Source organism: Scyliorhinus canicula, chromosome 18 (assembly GCF_902713615.1).
Source record: "Scyliorhinus canicula chromosome 18, sScyCan1.1, whole genome shotgun sequence".
NCBI lineage: Eukaryota > Metazoa > Chordata > Chondrichthyes > Carcharhiniformes > Scyliorhinidae > Scyliorhinus > Scyliorhinus canicula.
This window is the reverse complement of record NC_052163.1, coordinates 109,024,658-109,039,736: the sequence shown is the minus strand read 5'-3', so window position 1 is coordinate 109,039,736 and position 15,079 is coordinate 109,024,658. Positions and strand designations below refer to the sequence as shown.

Genomic DNA, 15,079 nt, shown 5'->3' with positions numbered 1-15,079 from the left:
GGACCCGTCTTGTACCCAAACCCTGTTTATTGAACTGTTTATTGGTGGAATCACCGAAGTTCTTAAAGTAGAGTATGTCACCTGGTATGAACTGTTTTCGCTTGCCTGGCCAACGTCCTTGTTACTTTTAACCGCAGCGTATTTTCTCACCAATATCTGGAAATGCAAGGCTGGAGTGGCTCTGAAGTCTGCGGCCCATCAAACGTTCTGCCTGTCACAGCATGTGGGGTGGTACGGTAACAAAACAAGAATCTGGCCAGGTGTGTGTCGAGGAAGCCCGAGGTCTGCTTTTCCAATCTTCTCTTGAACGTTTACACCACTCTTTCTGCTAGCTTAGTTGAATCTGGGTGATAGGGCGCCATGAGGATGTGTTGAACCCATTGGTCTTCATAAAACCCCCAAACTCTTCACTAGTAAATGGAGTGCTGTTGTCAGTGACTAACACTTCGGAATACTGTGCGTGCTAAATGAGAGTCTCAGTTTCTCAATTGTTGCCTACGAAGTTGTGACTGACGTCCTGTGGAACTCCAGCCATTTTGAATGTTGATCAATTATGATCAGAAACATGGAGCCTTGAAAAGGACTGGCAAAATTGGCGTGAAACAATACTCAAGGCTGTCCTGGCCACTTCTGGGCATGAAGAGGTGCAGTGGGCTGGAGCTTCTGTAGTTCCAGGCACACACTACATTGTTGGGTCAGTCATTCTATCTCCATGTCCAGGCCTGGCCACCAGACATGGCTGCGGGCAAATATTTTCATTTTAGACATGCCCGGTGTCCGTTGTGCAGGTTTCTTAGTATGGGGGTCCTGACCCATGTACGAGACCACGACATGAGCCCTCAGAGGAGGATGCTGTTTTACACATTGAACGCTGCTATTTTTGTGGTTAAAAACCTTTAACTTGCTGGGCAGTTTCCTGTGGTGGCCCCCATGTAGTACTATATGGCGAACATTGGACAATAATGGGTCTGTTTGTGTCCACTCAAATATTTGGGCTGCTGTAACTGGCAACGTATCCATGAAGTGCAGCGCAGCTGTGACATCATCGGTTTTGGGGGGGCGTTGGCGGTCTTAACGGCAGAGGAGTTTGCTCAACTCATCCGTGTTTGCGATCTGTGTGCCCAGCTGAAGCTCCAACATATACTTGCACGCCGCCAGTACGAGGGTCCATTTCTGGATTCTAGCCGCCACTATGGGCGGAATGGCCTTATCCTCCTTTGAAGAGTCCCAACAGTGGCTTGTGGTCCATCAACACCGTGAAATGCCGCCTTTACAGGTACCGATGGAAATTCTTTATAGCAAAGACTACGGCCCGACCTTTATTCTCGATTTGCGCATAATTGCGTTCAGCCACGGCCAGTGTTCTGGAGGTGAGTGCAACCGGCCACTCCCTACCATTGTCCATCCGATGTGGCAGAACGGAGCCGATGCCATATGGTGAGGAGTCGCACATAACTAGGAGTGACTTGGTGGGATTGCAGTGTGTCAGCAGACCAGATGAAGTAATCTGACGTTTCACTTTAACAAACGCCTCTTCCTGCAGCGCTCTCCATGCCATTCCTGATTTTTTTATGCCGGGCATACAGGGGGGCTGCGAGGCCCGGGATAAATTTGCCGTAGTAGTTTACTGGTCCCAGAAACTATCACAATTTGGTTGTGTTTTCCGGTGTGGGGGCTTGTTTGATGGCAGGTAACCTTTTCTCCTTTGGGTGTAGACTACACAATACCCCAGGTAGAAGACCTCTTTGATGTGAAAAACGCACTTCTCTCTCTTGAGGCGGACACCCGTCTCTGCTAAGCGGCCGAGCGCCTCATCCAGATTGCTCAGGTGTTCATTCTCTGTCGTGCTCCTGACCAAATAAACCACCACACGCAATAAGCCCCACAGAATATTTTCCATAACTCGTTGGAAAATGGCGCAAGCTGACAATATCCCGAAAGGCAGTCCATTGAATACAAACAACCCCTGTGGGTATTATCATCATGTACCGCCAAGACTCAGGATCCAACTCCTGTTGGAGGTCTGCATGGTTCATATCGAGCGTTGTGAACTAGTGACCTCCAGCCAATTCTGCATGTAAGTCCTCGATCCGCATCATCGGGTGTCGGTCCAATCTGGAGGCACTATTTACAGTCAGTTTATAATCACCACAAAGACGAACAGTTTTATCCGGCTTTAGGACGGGGACTACTGGTGCTGCCCAGTTGGTGAATTTAAACGGCCTGATGATCCCCAAGTCTTCTAGCCGTCTGAGCTCCACCTCAACCTTTGGCGGCAGCGCGTAGGGAGCCGGGCGAGCATGAAAATTTAGGATGTGCGTTAGTGTCGACATGAATTTTTATCATGGCTCCTTTGATTTTCCCCTGTCCGGTCTGGAAAACCTCAGGATACTTTCCAATATCTTGTAGAGGCCTCCTGAGCCCATCTGTAAAATTTGCTGCCAGTCAAGGCAGAGAGGCTGCAGCCAATCACATCCTAGCAAACTGGGGCCATGTCCTTTGACCATAATCAGTGTAACCTTACGGACTGTTGTCCGTAGGCTACTGGGGTCATCATAATCCCCGCTAAGGCTAGCGGGTTTCCTGGATATGTGGCCAATCTTGCCTCAGTGTCCTGTAACTGTAGGCATTGCACTCCTGATTTGATCTTATCAAATGATTCCATTTCAAAGTAATGGCCGTTTACTTGAACGGTGATCCTAATGGGGGCAAAATTGAATGCTGCGATGCAGTTTACCTGCATATACTCACCCGTTGGTTGTTCTAAGAGAAAGGTGCAGGGTCTGGACTGATGCCTACCTCTGATGGAGCAGCAGGCTGACTGCCTGACCTGAGGTCTCTGCTCCCTGTGGTTTCTCTGGCCACATGCCCGTATCGGCTAAGGTCTTCCCCTACTAGTTTGGGGGATGGGACCCGTCTAGCCAACTCGGTCCTAGACCATCAGCCCTGACTTGGGTGGTGTTCTGTCCAGGGTGGGATTCCGGGGATTCTCAGTTTAGGGCGTACCACATGCCAGGAGGGAGTGCATCCCATACTATTGACTTCTATTACCAACACATTCTGCACTTGCTTCTGTGCATTCTCTCTTGACAGAGAGATTCTATGGCCCTCTTCAAGTCTAGCAGTGGTTCGGTGAGTAACTTCCGTTGAGTGGCCATATTGTTCCCACCGCAGACCAATTTGCCCTGTAGCATTTCGGAAAGAGAAGGGCTATACTCACAACATTCAGCCAATTTCCTCAGAGGCATCAAAAAAACAATTGCTGACTCCCTCCGGGTTCTTTCAGCCATGTTAAAATGGTACCGCTGCACGATAACCGGCGTGGGGTTGTAATGATTTGCTACTAACATTACCAACTCCTCAAAAGACTTTGTGTTGAGGGATGTGGAGTATGTTAAGCTTTTAATTATGCTGAAGATGGCCGCTTCACAGGCAGTCAACAATATCACTGTTTGACGCTCATCACTGGTTATAGCGTTAGCCCTGAAAAAATAGTGCATATGTTCTGCGTATTATGCCCAATCCTCTACGTTCGCATCAAACATACCCAATCTCCCAAAACGCGGCATTTTGAAAGTAGTGAAAACCTTTCCCCAAGGTACAAATAGAGATGGCCTGGCTTCCAACAATTAGCGATGCTGTTTGCAGCTCCACTTTATCCTTGTTGCCAATATTGTGACCACAGATGAGTCCACACAAAAGGCAAAAAGAAACTGGTTATTTATTACTGAAGTAACTATTTACATGATGTACAAAAGTCCCAGTCGGGTCTATTCTGCTCTGATCCCACTCGGGCCGAGATTTTATACATAGTTTCCATTGCTTCGTTGATGGGGCCCCTACCCTTCAGCGAGAAAGCTTGTACTCAATGAGACAAACAGGGAAACTAATTGGCCCGACCCCATAGGTCTCATGCAGGTTTTAACAATTAGAAAAAAGGTAGCATTTTAATTGGGTTTAATTTAATAATATTCCTGTGCCTGAAAGGGTAAAACCTATAGTTAGGTTCATGCTGGACAAAGGTGTTTGTATGTATTGGGGTTGGTTTCAATTCCAACTGTGATTCTATTGTACTTAAAGAGGGTTACAGTGTGATGAGTAAATAAAAGTAAGACGTTGTTTAGCAACAGGAGGCCACTTTCCAGAAAGAAAGGCTTTCCTTTCTTCTTAGTTTTAACTGGAAGCTAGAACAGTTAAAGACAGGACACTGGGGAGTGCAGAGCTCTCAACTCTACCAGGAGAAGCTGAACAAGTCAAGGGTGCTGCAAAGATGCAAGCTTTGTAAGGAACAAGATACAACCCAGATAACCAAAGAATTGGGATAGAAAGAATAGTTAAGACAACAGAGTTATGAGAACAGAGACCAAGGTTTTGTTCAGAAGAATTTAAGGAAGAGTATACAAAGTGTTCTGAATGAAAGAAACAATTGTAGTAACCAGATTTAAAGTGGAACAGCAAACATCAAAAGTAAATCAAATGTCTGATGCCATTTTAATACAGTCTGGGAATTGAGAGTTAAAGCAATTGTGAACAGCTTGTCCAGTAGTCAGGACAAAAAAATCTTAAAGGGGTTGGTGTAAATCTTAGACTGGATTCACTGTTAAAAGTGGAGCAGAAGGGCAGCACGGCGGCGCAGTGAATAGCACTGCTGCCTCATATCGCTGAGGTCCCAGGTTCGACCCCAGCTCTGGGTCACTGTCTGTGTGGAGTTTGCACATTCTCTCATATTGCATGGGTTTCGTCCCCACAACTCAGGGTAAGTGGATTAGCCACGCTAAATTGCCCCTTAATTGGAAAAAATGCATCGGGTACTCTAAATTTATTTTTAAAAAGAAAGAGAAAAGAGGAGCAGATGCTTGGATTAAAAGAGTCATTTGTAAAGCCTGGACTGGATTTTGGAATGCAAACTGCAAAGGGAAAGCATTATAATGAGAAGATTTTAACACGTGTTTTGGGGAGTGGAATTTGGAAATTCACATATGATAATCCTCTGGGGAGATTCTGAGGAGAAATCCACAGACATTCACTTGAGATTCAGAGTGGAGAGTGTATCTGACCACAGCAATCTTGATTTAAAGGGATGTGATGTTACTGAGACCATTGTATCTTGAGATATACTTTGTAATCTGTGTTAATCTTAAAATATGTGTGTATTTATTAAAATAAGGGGGAGTAAAGGAGTATTATATCATAATCCAACTTTTTCATGTTTAACATATGTTTTTTCCCCCTAATTACAGTCCTGTGACTCTGTTCCTCCATGTTTTACAAACAAAAAGTAAAGGTTAAGGTCTTTGGAGCCAGGGTTTCATTCTAGAATCTGCCTGTCCAGTTATAATATGAATTGTGATTGTAACAGAGGTAGAAGGTATTGAGTGGATTTGTTTTCAGCCAGAGGGTAGTCTGCATCAGTTGCTCACTGTCTGTAAGGCCAGTAGAGGCAGAAACCATTATAACGTTTAAGAAGCATGCGGATATGCAAATGATGCCTGAAACCTACAAGGCTGCGGAGCAAAAGATAGAAAGTGGGAATTGGCTGGATGGCTACCTTTTGCCAGTATGGACTAGATGGGCCGAATGGCCTCCTTCTGTACTGTAGATTTCTATGATTCCATGATTTTAGCTGCTTACTGTAGGACAGTGCTGAGCATTGTCACAGGACTGTAAAAAGTAGAGCCATATGCCCATTTGAATAACTCATTCAGGGCAGCATTGGTGGCAGCCTAGGATCGAGGTGTTCACCAAATCCATCGGCTTGAATGAGACAAATACAAAGGGTTTGTACCATTAGAAAGGAATAGATGCAAATTAAAAACAGTACAGTAGGGCAGCATGATGGAGCAGTGGTTAGCACTGCTGCCCCACAGCGCCAAGAACCCTGGTTGGATCCCGTCCCCGGGGGTCACTGTCCGTGTGGAGTTTACGCATTCCCCTGTGTCTGCATAGGTCTTACCCCCATAACCCAAAGATGTGCAGGGTAGGTGAATTGGCCATATTAAATTGCCTCTTAATTGGAAAAGAAGGATTGGGTACTCTAAATTTATAAAAAGAAAAAAATCGTTGTTCATGTCACCAAAGATTTTACCTGTTCAGAAGTAGCACTCTTATGTCAGCAGATCATTGGGCGGCACAGTGGTTAGCACTGCAGCCTACGCCGCTTGAGGACCCAGGTTCGACCCAAATGTGTGCAGGTTAGGTGGACTGGCCATGCTAAGTTGCCCCTTAATTGGAAAAAAAAATAATTGGATACTCTAAATTTATAAAACAAAAGGCAGAAGATCACAGATTCAAGCTCCATCCCAGAGACAAGCAAATGATCTAGACTAAAGCTTCCAAGTTGTACTGAGAGACCCGGCCACTTGACCAATATTTAGTCCTCAACAAAACAGATCAGCTGGTCATTTAAAACCTTGTTTGACTTTCCTCTGTGTAAATTGGCTGTTGCACTTGTCTACAATACAACATTTATTATAATTTTTATAAAATATTTTATTGGCCACAAACTACTTTGGGACATATCCTGAGGTCATGAAAGGTGCTGAGCAAATTCAAGTCGTTTTTTTTGAGCAGTCAAAAAATATCAACACAGTGGTAGGAAAGCCTAAAATTAACCTGCAAGCAAATATACCCTATTACTGTTCAGGCAAGAATTCTTACCTTGAAAATAGATATAATTGCATTTGGTAATAATAGGAAGTAGAATGGAGATTCTGCCAAATATATTATTTACAGAATAAATGAGACATAACAACATTTATGTTTTTGTTTTCTTTCTTCTCCAAATTGCAGCAGCCTACACAATTTAAAATAGCATGGTTGCAATGATGTAAAATATGTATAATTAACATCTGATTGTACGCATATCACAGAATCACACAGTGCAGCAAAGGCCCTTCAGCCCATCGTGGTTGCACTGACACATGCAAAACATCTGACCTACCTACCTAATCCCATTGACCACCACTTGGTCCATAGCCTTGAATGTTATGACATGCCAAGTGCTCATCCAGATAATTTTTAAAGCATGTGAGGCATCCCGCCTCTACCACACTCCCAGGCAGTGCATTCCAGACCATCACCACTCTCTGGGTAAAAAGGATTTTCCTCACACTCCCCCCTAAACCTCCTGCTCCTCACCTTGAACTTGTGTTCCCTCATGACTGACCCTTCAACTGAGAGGAAAAAGCTGAGTAATCACATCTGATTACTTTCATTATAGTCAAGGCCAAGTTTATTGACCATCTCATCTTCCCAATGCTTATGAAGATCAGATATTTATATGCTAAAAGTGGTATATGACAGAATATACTCATAAACTGCTTTCTTTCCATAAGCCTATCTCATAGTATCGGCCTGGATCTTACACATTGACAGAAGGATACCAGGAACCACCATATAAAACATTTGGGATCCACATCCCTTTCATCTGTCAATCAATACTGTCAAGACCCCTCTGACCTGCGAAGAACCATAGAAATACACTTGGAGGCAACCAGCATTTAACATTGGGTAACTTGTTTGGATGAGGTACAGAATGTTCAAAATGCCCAAGCAATTTTATGAATAACAACGCAACAGAAATGCCTGAAATGGACATTCTAATGTTGCTCATCATGATGTAATTCACAAAAGTGCATAAGGTGACTGGGGATAATCTTGGCACATTCAACTTTTAAGAAATGGACTCACTATCCTTATATAGTCAAAATTCAGGATTCAGCCACATAACTCTCAAACTTTCATACATTCTTCATGAGGGCTGCATGAGGAGATGGATAGAACATTTGAAAATGGACGGAAGTAAGCAGGTTTCTCTTGAGGCTTAAGAAGTTTATGGTCTCAAATAAAATCCCAACCACCTCTTGAGTTACTTGATAGTTTTCACCAGGATCTTTCTTCTTATTAGAACATAGAACATACAGTGCAGAAGGAGGCCATTCGGCCCATCGGGTCTGCACCGACCCACTCAAGCCCTCACTTCCACCCTATCCCCATAACCCAATAACCCCTCCTGACCCTTTTGGTCACTAAGGGCAATTTATCATGGCCAATCCGCCTAACCTGCACGTCTTTGGAAACTGGAGCACCCGGAGACAACCCACGCTGACACGGGAAGAACGTGCAAACTCTGCACAGACAGTGACCCAGCGGGGAATCAAACCTGGGACCCTGGCGCTGTGAAGCCACAGTGCTAGCCACTTGTGCTACCGTGCTGATGGATTAAAAACAATTAACTTCTGGAACTCCAAGGAAACTGACATCTGAAACAAAACTGACATCTGAAAGGCAGCTTCAATATGAGTCAGCTATTCCACATACTGATCCCTAAGACTATTACTATCTCCCATCATACTCCAAAAGCATATGGCATTTCGAACTTGGGAATGCATACTGTCTGTGATTGCATGCTCCCATTACTGAGGCAACAAAGTATGGAGTCCACTCCTCTCAGGGAAATGGTTTCTTAAAATGTCTTATCTGTGCAGCACTCTCTGTTCTGTGAGTTTTTTTGGAGTGGAGGATAAACATTCATTGTGCACTCTCCCAGAAAGAACACTTTTAGACATGTCTGATTGTTTTTGGCCAAAACAAAGAATTTGGCGTAACTTTGGATGAGCTTAACCACAGATTCCCATATTCTCTGCAACGACCCTCATGACATGCTATAATTCACCCTGATATACCATCAATTCAGACATGAGCTGTAGAGTGAGTGCAAAACTTTGGCTTTAATGAGCTGGATGTTAACCCTGCAGTCGACTTACACAGAATGGCCGACTGCCAGGTGCAATGGTACTTATACCCCTCCCCGTGGGAGGAGCGACCAGCCACTCGTCAGCCAATTGGCAGAGAGACACATGACCAGCCAGAGCCAATGGGCAGCGAGTCCTCTGCCCCAATAGTAGCACATCTCTTAAGGTGCTGCAAGGTCTGCTAGCCATACCACCACACACCCCTACAGATGTTCTTGTTCACTTTCGAGAGGCTTTGGCTATTGTTTTTAACCACCATAGAATCAGCTCTACTTGCCTCCAAGTGAATGGAGAATTCAGGGCTTGTAGATTCAGTTTTAATTTCAGCTGCAAATGGAAGAAAATTGCTTGTTACAGCATCTACCATTGAGTCCACTGTTTCAGCCGTCACAATAATCCAGTTCAAGCTTCATGAACAGCAATACTTGCCTGTAGTTGAGTGCCTTGACATGATTACTTGTAGCACTGATATCATCAGCCACTTTAACTTGGTGGTCATTTCTTGTTATGAGGGCCAAGCTGCAATGTTTTCGATTGACACTGAGTTTGATGATTCAAGCAATCCATAGCCTCTTGATGCCAGTCTGACCCAAATCACATGCAGATACCGAGAATGTGGTTAACCTTAGCTGGGAAGCAAAGTCAGCTGCCATGGGACTTGCTACTTTTAACATTTTCCAATCCCCCTTTCAGCCTCAATTGGCAATACAATACATAACAGAACTATAATTTAAGATGAGTTTAATGTGATTGTTGGCCTCTATGGGTGAATTCACTGTACTAATCCCCCCTTTGTATCTTAGAGTTTAAGCCAAGATGTGACTGGGATGTCTCCCAAAATCAGATTTCACATCTTTTTACCATGGGCTGCCAGATGCCCACTGCAAGGTATGATGTCAAAATTTTGAGGGAAGGATGAAAAATGAGGTTGGTACCTGGTGAGACCAGGGATTTGGGATGGAGTCTGTCTTTGCCAGGAATTTTCCTTTGTTATACTGGCTCTTTCAATTCCCATCATGGGACATGTATGGGGTGTTCCCTGGCTTCCTTGGAAAATTCCACTCATTCTTCCCTTGAAAGATCTCACGAGAAATCATGGAATTAAAAACAGAAAATTGCTGGAAACACTCAGCAGGACAGTCTGTGGCCAGAGGAAGACACTGTTCACATTTCAGCTTCTTGACCCGTTTGTCCGACCTGCAGAATGGAAAACATTACGTCGGCTGCAAGCTAGTGTGAACCCTGCTGAGTGTTTTCAGAAAAACCCCAAACCCACACTTTATTGAAGGTCTGCATCCAGATTGTAAAATTATGTTTTTATTTTCTCTCTCCACCCAATGTTGACGGGGCCGATTTGTGGTGTGAGGGTCCTTTTTTTTTGTCATTTAGATGACCACTGTAGGCTATATTTGGAAAGACCTGCCAGTCTGGTAGCCCCAGTAGGAAATGACCTTGACTGAGGAGAGAGGGGCTGGGGTGATGTGCACAGAGCTTCACTCTGAATGAAGGCTGAGCACTAAAGTGGTGGTGCAGAGGAGACGGCTCTCAGGTGATAGTGACGGAGCTTCTCACTGCTCAACACATTCCAGAGGCCAACACACCCTTCTCTTGCCTCCTGTCCTTCCCCACATCACGTGCTGGTCTGCCGCCCGCCCTAGCCAATTACACGGGTATCTAAACACCTCCAACTCCCCCCCCCCCCTAATCATTTCATACTTGGTAGAATCCCGGGTGTCCCGCCACGTTAGCCGGCGGGAATGGGGGGGGGGGGAGGAGTAATTAAGGGGGCGCCCCCACGATGGTCTCGGCGGGCGCGCGAAGATTGGAAGGCGCGCGGCGTCCTCGGAATAAAGCCCGGGGGGGGGAGGGGTGAGACGATCGGCTCAGGCTCTCCTCCCCCCCCCCCGCGTCCGCCACTTGGTGCAGTCCGCCGTATCGCACTCCCCCCCTCCCCCCCCGGGTCGCTCAGTTCACGCCGGCGCCCAAGATGGCCGGGCTTCGGGGCTCCGGTGACAGGGACTCATGAAAGGGATATGATGACAAATTACGTTTGAACTTTTTTTTTTGACTCATACACACAAATATATAAAAAAAAATCAACGCCCTTTTCTCTCTTCCAACCACCCCCCCTCCTCCTCCTCATCGTCCTCCTCCTTTCTATTTCGGCTCTTAATTCCTTTTTTTTCCTCGCCAAAATCTTTTTCAATCCGTCAAGACATAGCATGCTAGCACCAGGAAGAAAATGGGCGAGAAGCACGAATTGCGACTTAAAAGCCCGGTGGGTGCGGAGCCCGCTGTGTACCCCTGGCCGTTGCCAGTCTATGTAAGTGGAGGGAGATTTGGCCGGGTGGGGGGTGAGGCTGTTCGCGGGCTCCCGCTCGGCAATAAGGCGGGGAATTTGGGGGTGGGGGGGAGCGCGGCTTCGGTGGGCCCCGAGAGCGAAGAAAGGCTTTCTCTTATCAAACCGGGAGAGAGAGAAATGACTTTTTTGGGGTTTTTTTTTGGGGGGGGGGGGGGGGGGATCCAAACTTAATTTATGTTTCAAATAAATAAACGTCGCTGCGCCGGGAGGGGGGTGTGTGGATGTTTTGGGAGGGAGCTGGCCGGTTTTTGTGTGTGTTTGAGGGGCTGTTGTGTGTCTGACGCTGTGTCGGTGGACGGGGGGAATATTTATTCTCTTTGTCTCTCAGCCCCACACACACAACACCGCTTAATTCCCAGCCGACAGCCAGTGTCCACCGTCCACCCCCCCCCCCCCCCCCCAACTCGATCGACTCCAGCCTTCCTTGTTTTTATTTTATTGTATATTATAAATGTGGTCGAAAATAACAATGGCGGGGATTATTTGGAATCCCCGTGACCTCCCTCCCTCCCAGCCCCATTCAATCGTGTGGCAGAGTGACTTTCAGTCACTGCCCGGCTTTCTATCCCGCCCCAGTGTTTGTGTGTAGTTTGAGGTGATGTGTGTCTCGTGTCTCTGTGTGTATGTGTGTCTCTGTATGTATATGTGTCTCGTGTCTCTGTGTGTATGTGTGTCTCGTGTCTCTGTGTGCCTCTGTGTGTGTGTCTGTCTCTGTGTGTGTGTCTCTCTCTCTGTCTCTCCCCACGGAGACGGACAAAAGGGAGGCCGAAATAAATCTTAGACCAAGACATGTGTGCAAATTCTGCTGTTTTGTGTGTTTTTTTAATGTTGGGGGGGGGGGGGGGGGGGGGTTGAGTCTACTTTCAGTTTGTAGCGGTTACCACGCGCTGAATTTCCCCTCTGGCTGTCTGATTTATTCTTGTTGGGTTTGCTTTGGAGCTGGAGTCAGGAGGAGAGGGTTGGTCGGTGGTGGGGAGGAAGCATGTGTGTGTGGAAAATGACTCGCTGTCTGACTTCGGAATGACTGGAATTCGTGAGGAGCGACTGCTTTTTATGGATGTGTGTCTGCAACGTTACAGTTGCAAAGCACATGCCCTTCAAGGGGATCCAGAAGTAGATATCCTTTTTTCCCCTTTGTTTAATTGAACTTGAACGTCGTTTAAGCTGGGTTTAGGAGTGGACGCCTGCCGGTGTTTTTCTGATTATGATGACCATGCGTTGTTATGGTTTGATAGTTCACGGCCTCATGCTGACGCTCCTGTGCTGTGGGTGGAGAAACTCATTTTGGCAGATCAGCATCAAACAGCTGTTGGCTCAAAACGATACCGTGATAGATTAGCCAAGGGAAAAGACGGGGGAGGGGGTTCCTCCCTCCCCGATGATGTTGAGTATTGCCTTATCTGCGTGACTTGTTACCAGAAACGCCACATATTGTTACAAACTTATTGAGTAAATCGTTTGCAACATTTATGTTCGCTGTCAAAGTTCAGAAACTTCTGTACTGTAGCAATCTATGATTCGGCTATGAGTCACACTCGCCAGTACGTTGAAGCAACACATTTCTACACATGATTTAGGAAATGTGCACATTCACCTCTGTTGCCACTGAGGTAAATGTGATGGAATAGAATATTTCAAACTAGAGAATCCAAGCAAAATCTACGATTTCACGTTAAACTGAAGTTGAGGAAGAAAAGTACCTTTTCATATCTAAAAGTATTGATGTGAATGTAAACAATAAACAACTAATTTCGCTTGTGGAAAGACCTTGAACTGCAAAGAATATTTGTTCATGTTTTTGAAAAGAAAACTTGGAAGGGCGAATTTTGGCCAGTTTTTTAAGCAAAAAACTAATTGGGCTGAGGGCACTTTTGATTCCAAATAGCATATTAACATTTGAATCACAGAGTAACATGTATTATCTTTTGTCCCACGAGAATTTAATGCATAAAATTCGATACTCCAGTTCATAACTTTTATCTCCCATTAAAACTCTTATTTTGGACATCTGTCAGAATAATTTCAAGGATGTTTAGCAGTGTTCTAATGTATGCTGAATTCTATACTGTGTAACCAAATTCAAGTTAATGTAGGTTTTCTTGTGACCTGGAGTGATGTGAATGTGATAAATATAGCCACAAGCACTCACTTATCAGAAAAAGCAAACTTTTAAGGTCACAAATGGAAATAATTGAGATTTCACTGGGAATGTATTTTTAATCAATCATTTAATGCCCCTTTCAGGAGGCTGGAACATACTCAATATTCAAAATTAGAAGAAAGTTAGTGTGCTCAAACAAACAGCACTCGCATTTGCATTGCACAAAGAGAGCATTTTTGCAGGAGATGCAAACAGCAACTTGGCTTTTGATAGTGCCTGTAACATATTAAAATGTCCCCAGGTGCTTCACAGGGGAAATTATCGGACAAGATTTAACACCAAATCATTGCTACACCCCTCTGGAAAAACCTAGAGCTCTGAGGCCATTTGGAGTTTTGTAATGGTTGGTTTGGCTGATACTAGCAGATGTCCATGGGGAATATTGAACTGGGGACCTTCTTATCTGTGAAACGCAACAACTTGTGCTTTTACTCATTCAACCATCAGGTGGAGCTATTTCAGTAAGCTCTTCATAACCACACCAAAATTATTCGTTCTGCAGGCTAATTTGGGTTTGACCTCCGTAGCTGCTAATCTGCATATCCAAAATAAATACTGCTTATTATTTTTACATGATTGGATTCTAAAAATTTGTTTATATTCTATAAGTATTCCATGAATTTTCTGCAATGTTCAAATTTAATCAATGAGCGAGCAGTTTTCTGTTTACATTTGGTTGCTTAGCTTCTTTGAATATGCAAACTTTCATTTTTCTCTTTGAGATCCTACATTTCTGTTAAATGGGTGGCTTGCCCCTGGAGTTCTTTTTTTAATAAACATTTTATTGAGGTATTTTTGGTATTGTAACAACAACAAAATAAACAATACACATGAAACCATAAACACAGTGGAAAAGCCAGTTACATTTACCAATTGTACAGGTCCCACCCTTATTGACCCCCTACTTTAATCTTAAACCCCCCCCCCCCTTCCCGGAGTCTGCTGACGATTAATTTCCCACAAAGAAGTCGATGAACAGTTGCCACCTCCGTGGAGGAGAACCCTAACAGTGACCCCCTCAAGGTGAACTTCATTTTCTCCAAACAGAGAAAGCGAGCCATGTCCGACAGCCAGGACTCCAACTCTTGTGGGCTATGAGTCCCTCTATGCTAATAGTATCTGTCTCCGGGCTACCAGTCAAGCAAAGGCCAGAACGTCTGCCTCTTTCTCCTGAATTCCCTGGGTCTTCTGACACCCTGAAAATGGCCACCTCTGGACTCAGTGCCATCCTTGCTTTTAACACCGTGGACATGACGTCCACAAACCTCTGCCAAAATCCCCTAAGCTATGGACATGCCCAGAACATGTGGACATGGTTCGCTGGTCCTCCCACACATTTTGCACACCTGTCTTCCACCCCTAAGAATCTGCTCATCCGGGCCACTGTCATGTGAGCCCGGTGAACAATCTTAAATTGGATCAGGCTGAACCTGGCATATGTTGCAGACGTGTTGACTCTACTCAACGCGTCTGCCCATAGACCATCCTCTATCTCACCTCCCAGCTCCTCTCCCCACTTGTGCTTCAGCTCCTCGGTCTGCGTCTCCTCCGACCCCATAAGCGCCTTATAAATGTCCGAGATGCTCCCTTCTCCTATCCACCCTCTGGAAACTACCCTGCCCTGAATCCCCCTTAGCGGTAGGAGCGGGAATGTTGACACCTGTTTACGAAGGAAGTCCCGCACCTGCAGATACCTGAATTCGTTTCCCCTCGCCAACCCAAACTTTTCGTCCAATGCCCTCGTACTCGGAAAGCTCCCCTCTGTGAACATATCCCCATCTTCAATCCCTGCTCTCCGCCATA

General features: G+C 45.3%; 1 protein-coding gene across 9 annotated transcripts in view; it reads left to right on the top strand.

The window, feature by feature from the left end:
* Window positions 1–15,079, top strand: part of dot1l (DOT1-like histone H3K79 methyltransferase) — a 143,756-nt gene that overhangs the window by 25,029 nt on the left and 103,648 nt on the right. For 2 of the 9 annotated variants that reach the window (XM_038776966.1, XM_038776968.1), the window contains exon 1: window positions 10,731–11,076. The exons of the other annotated variants lie outside the window; for them this stretch is intronic. In XM_038776966.1, the coding sequence (XP_038632894.1) occupies window positions 10,996–11,076 (81 nt within the window). In that variant the 5' untranslated portion in view covers window positions 10,731–10,995. Of the gene's footprint in view, window positions 1–10,730; window positions 11,077–15,079 lie in introns of those variants that run through there. 9 annotated transcript variants of the gene reach the window in all.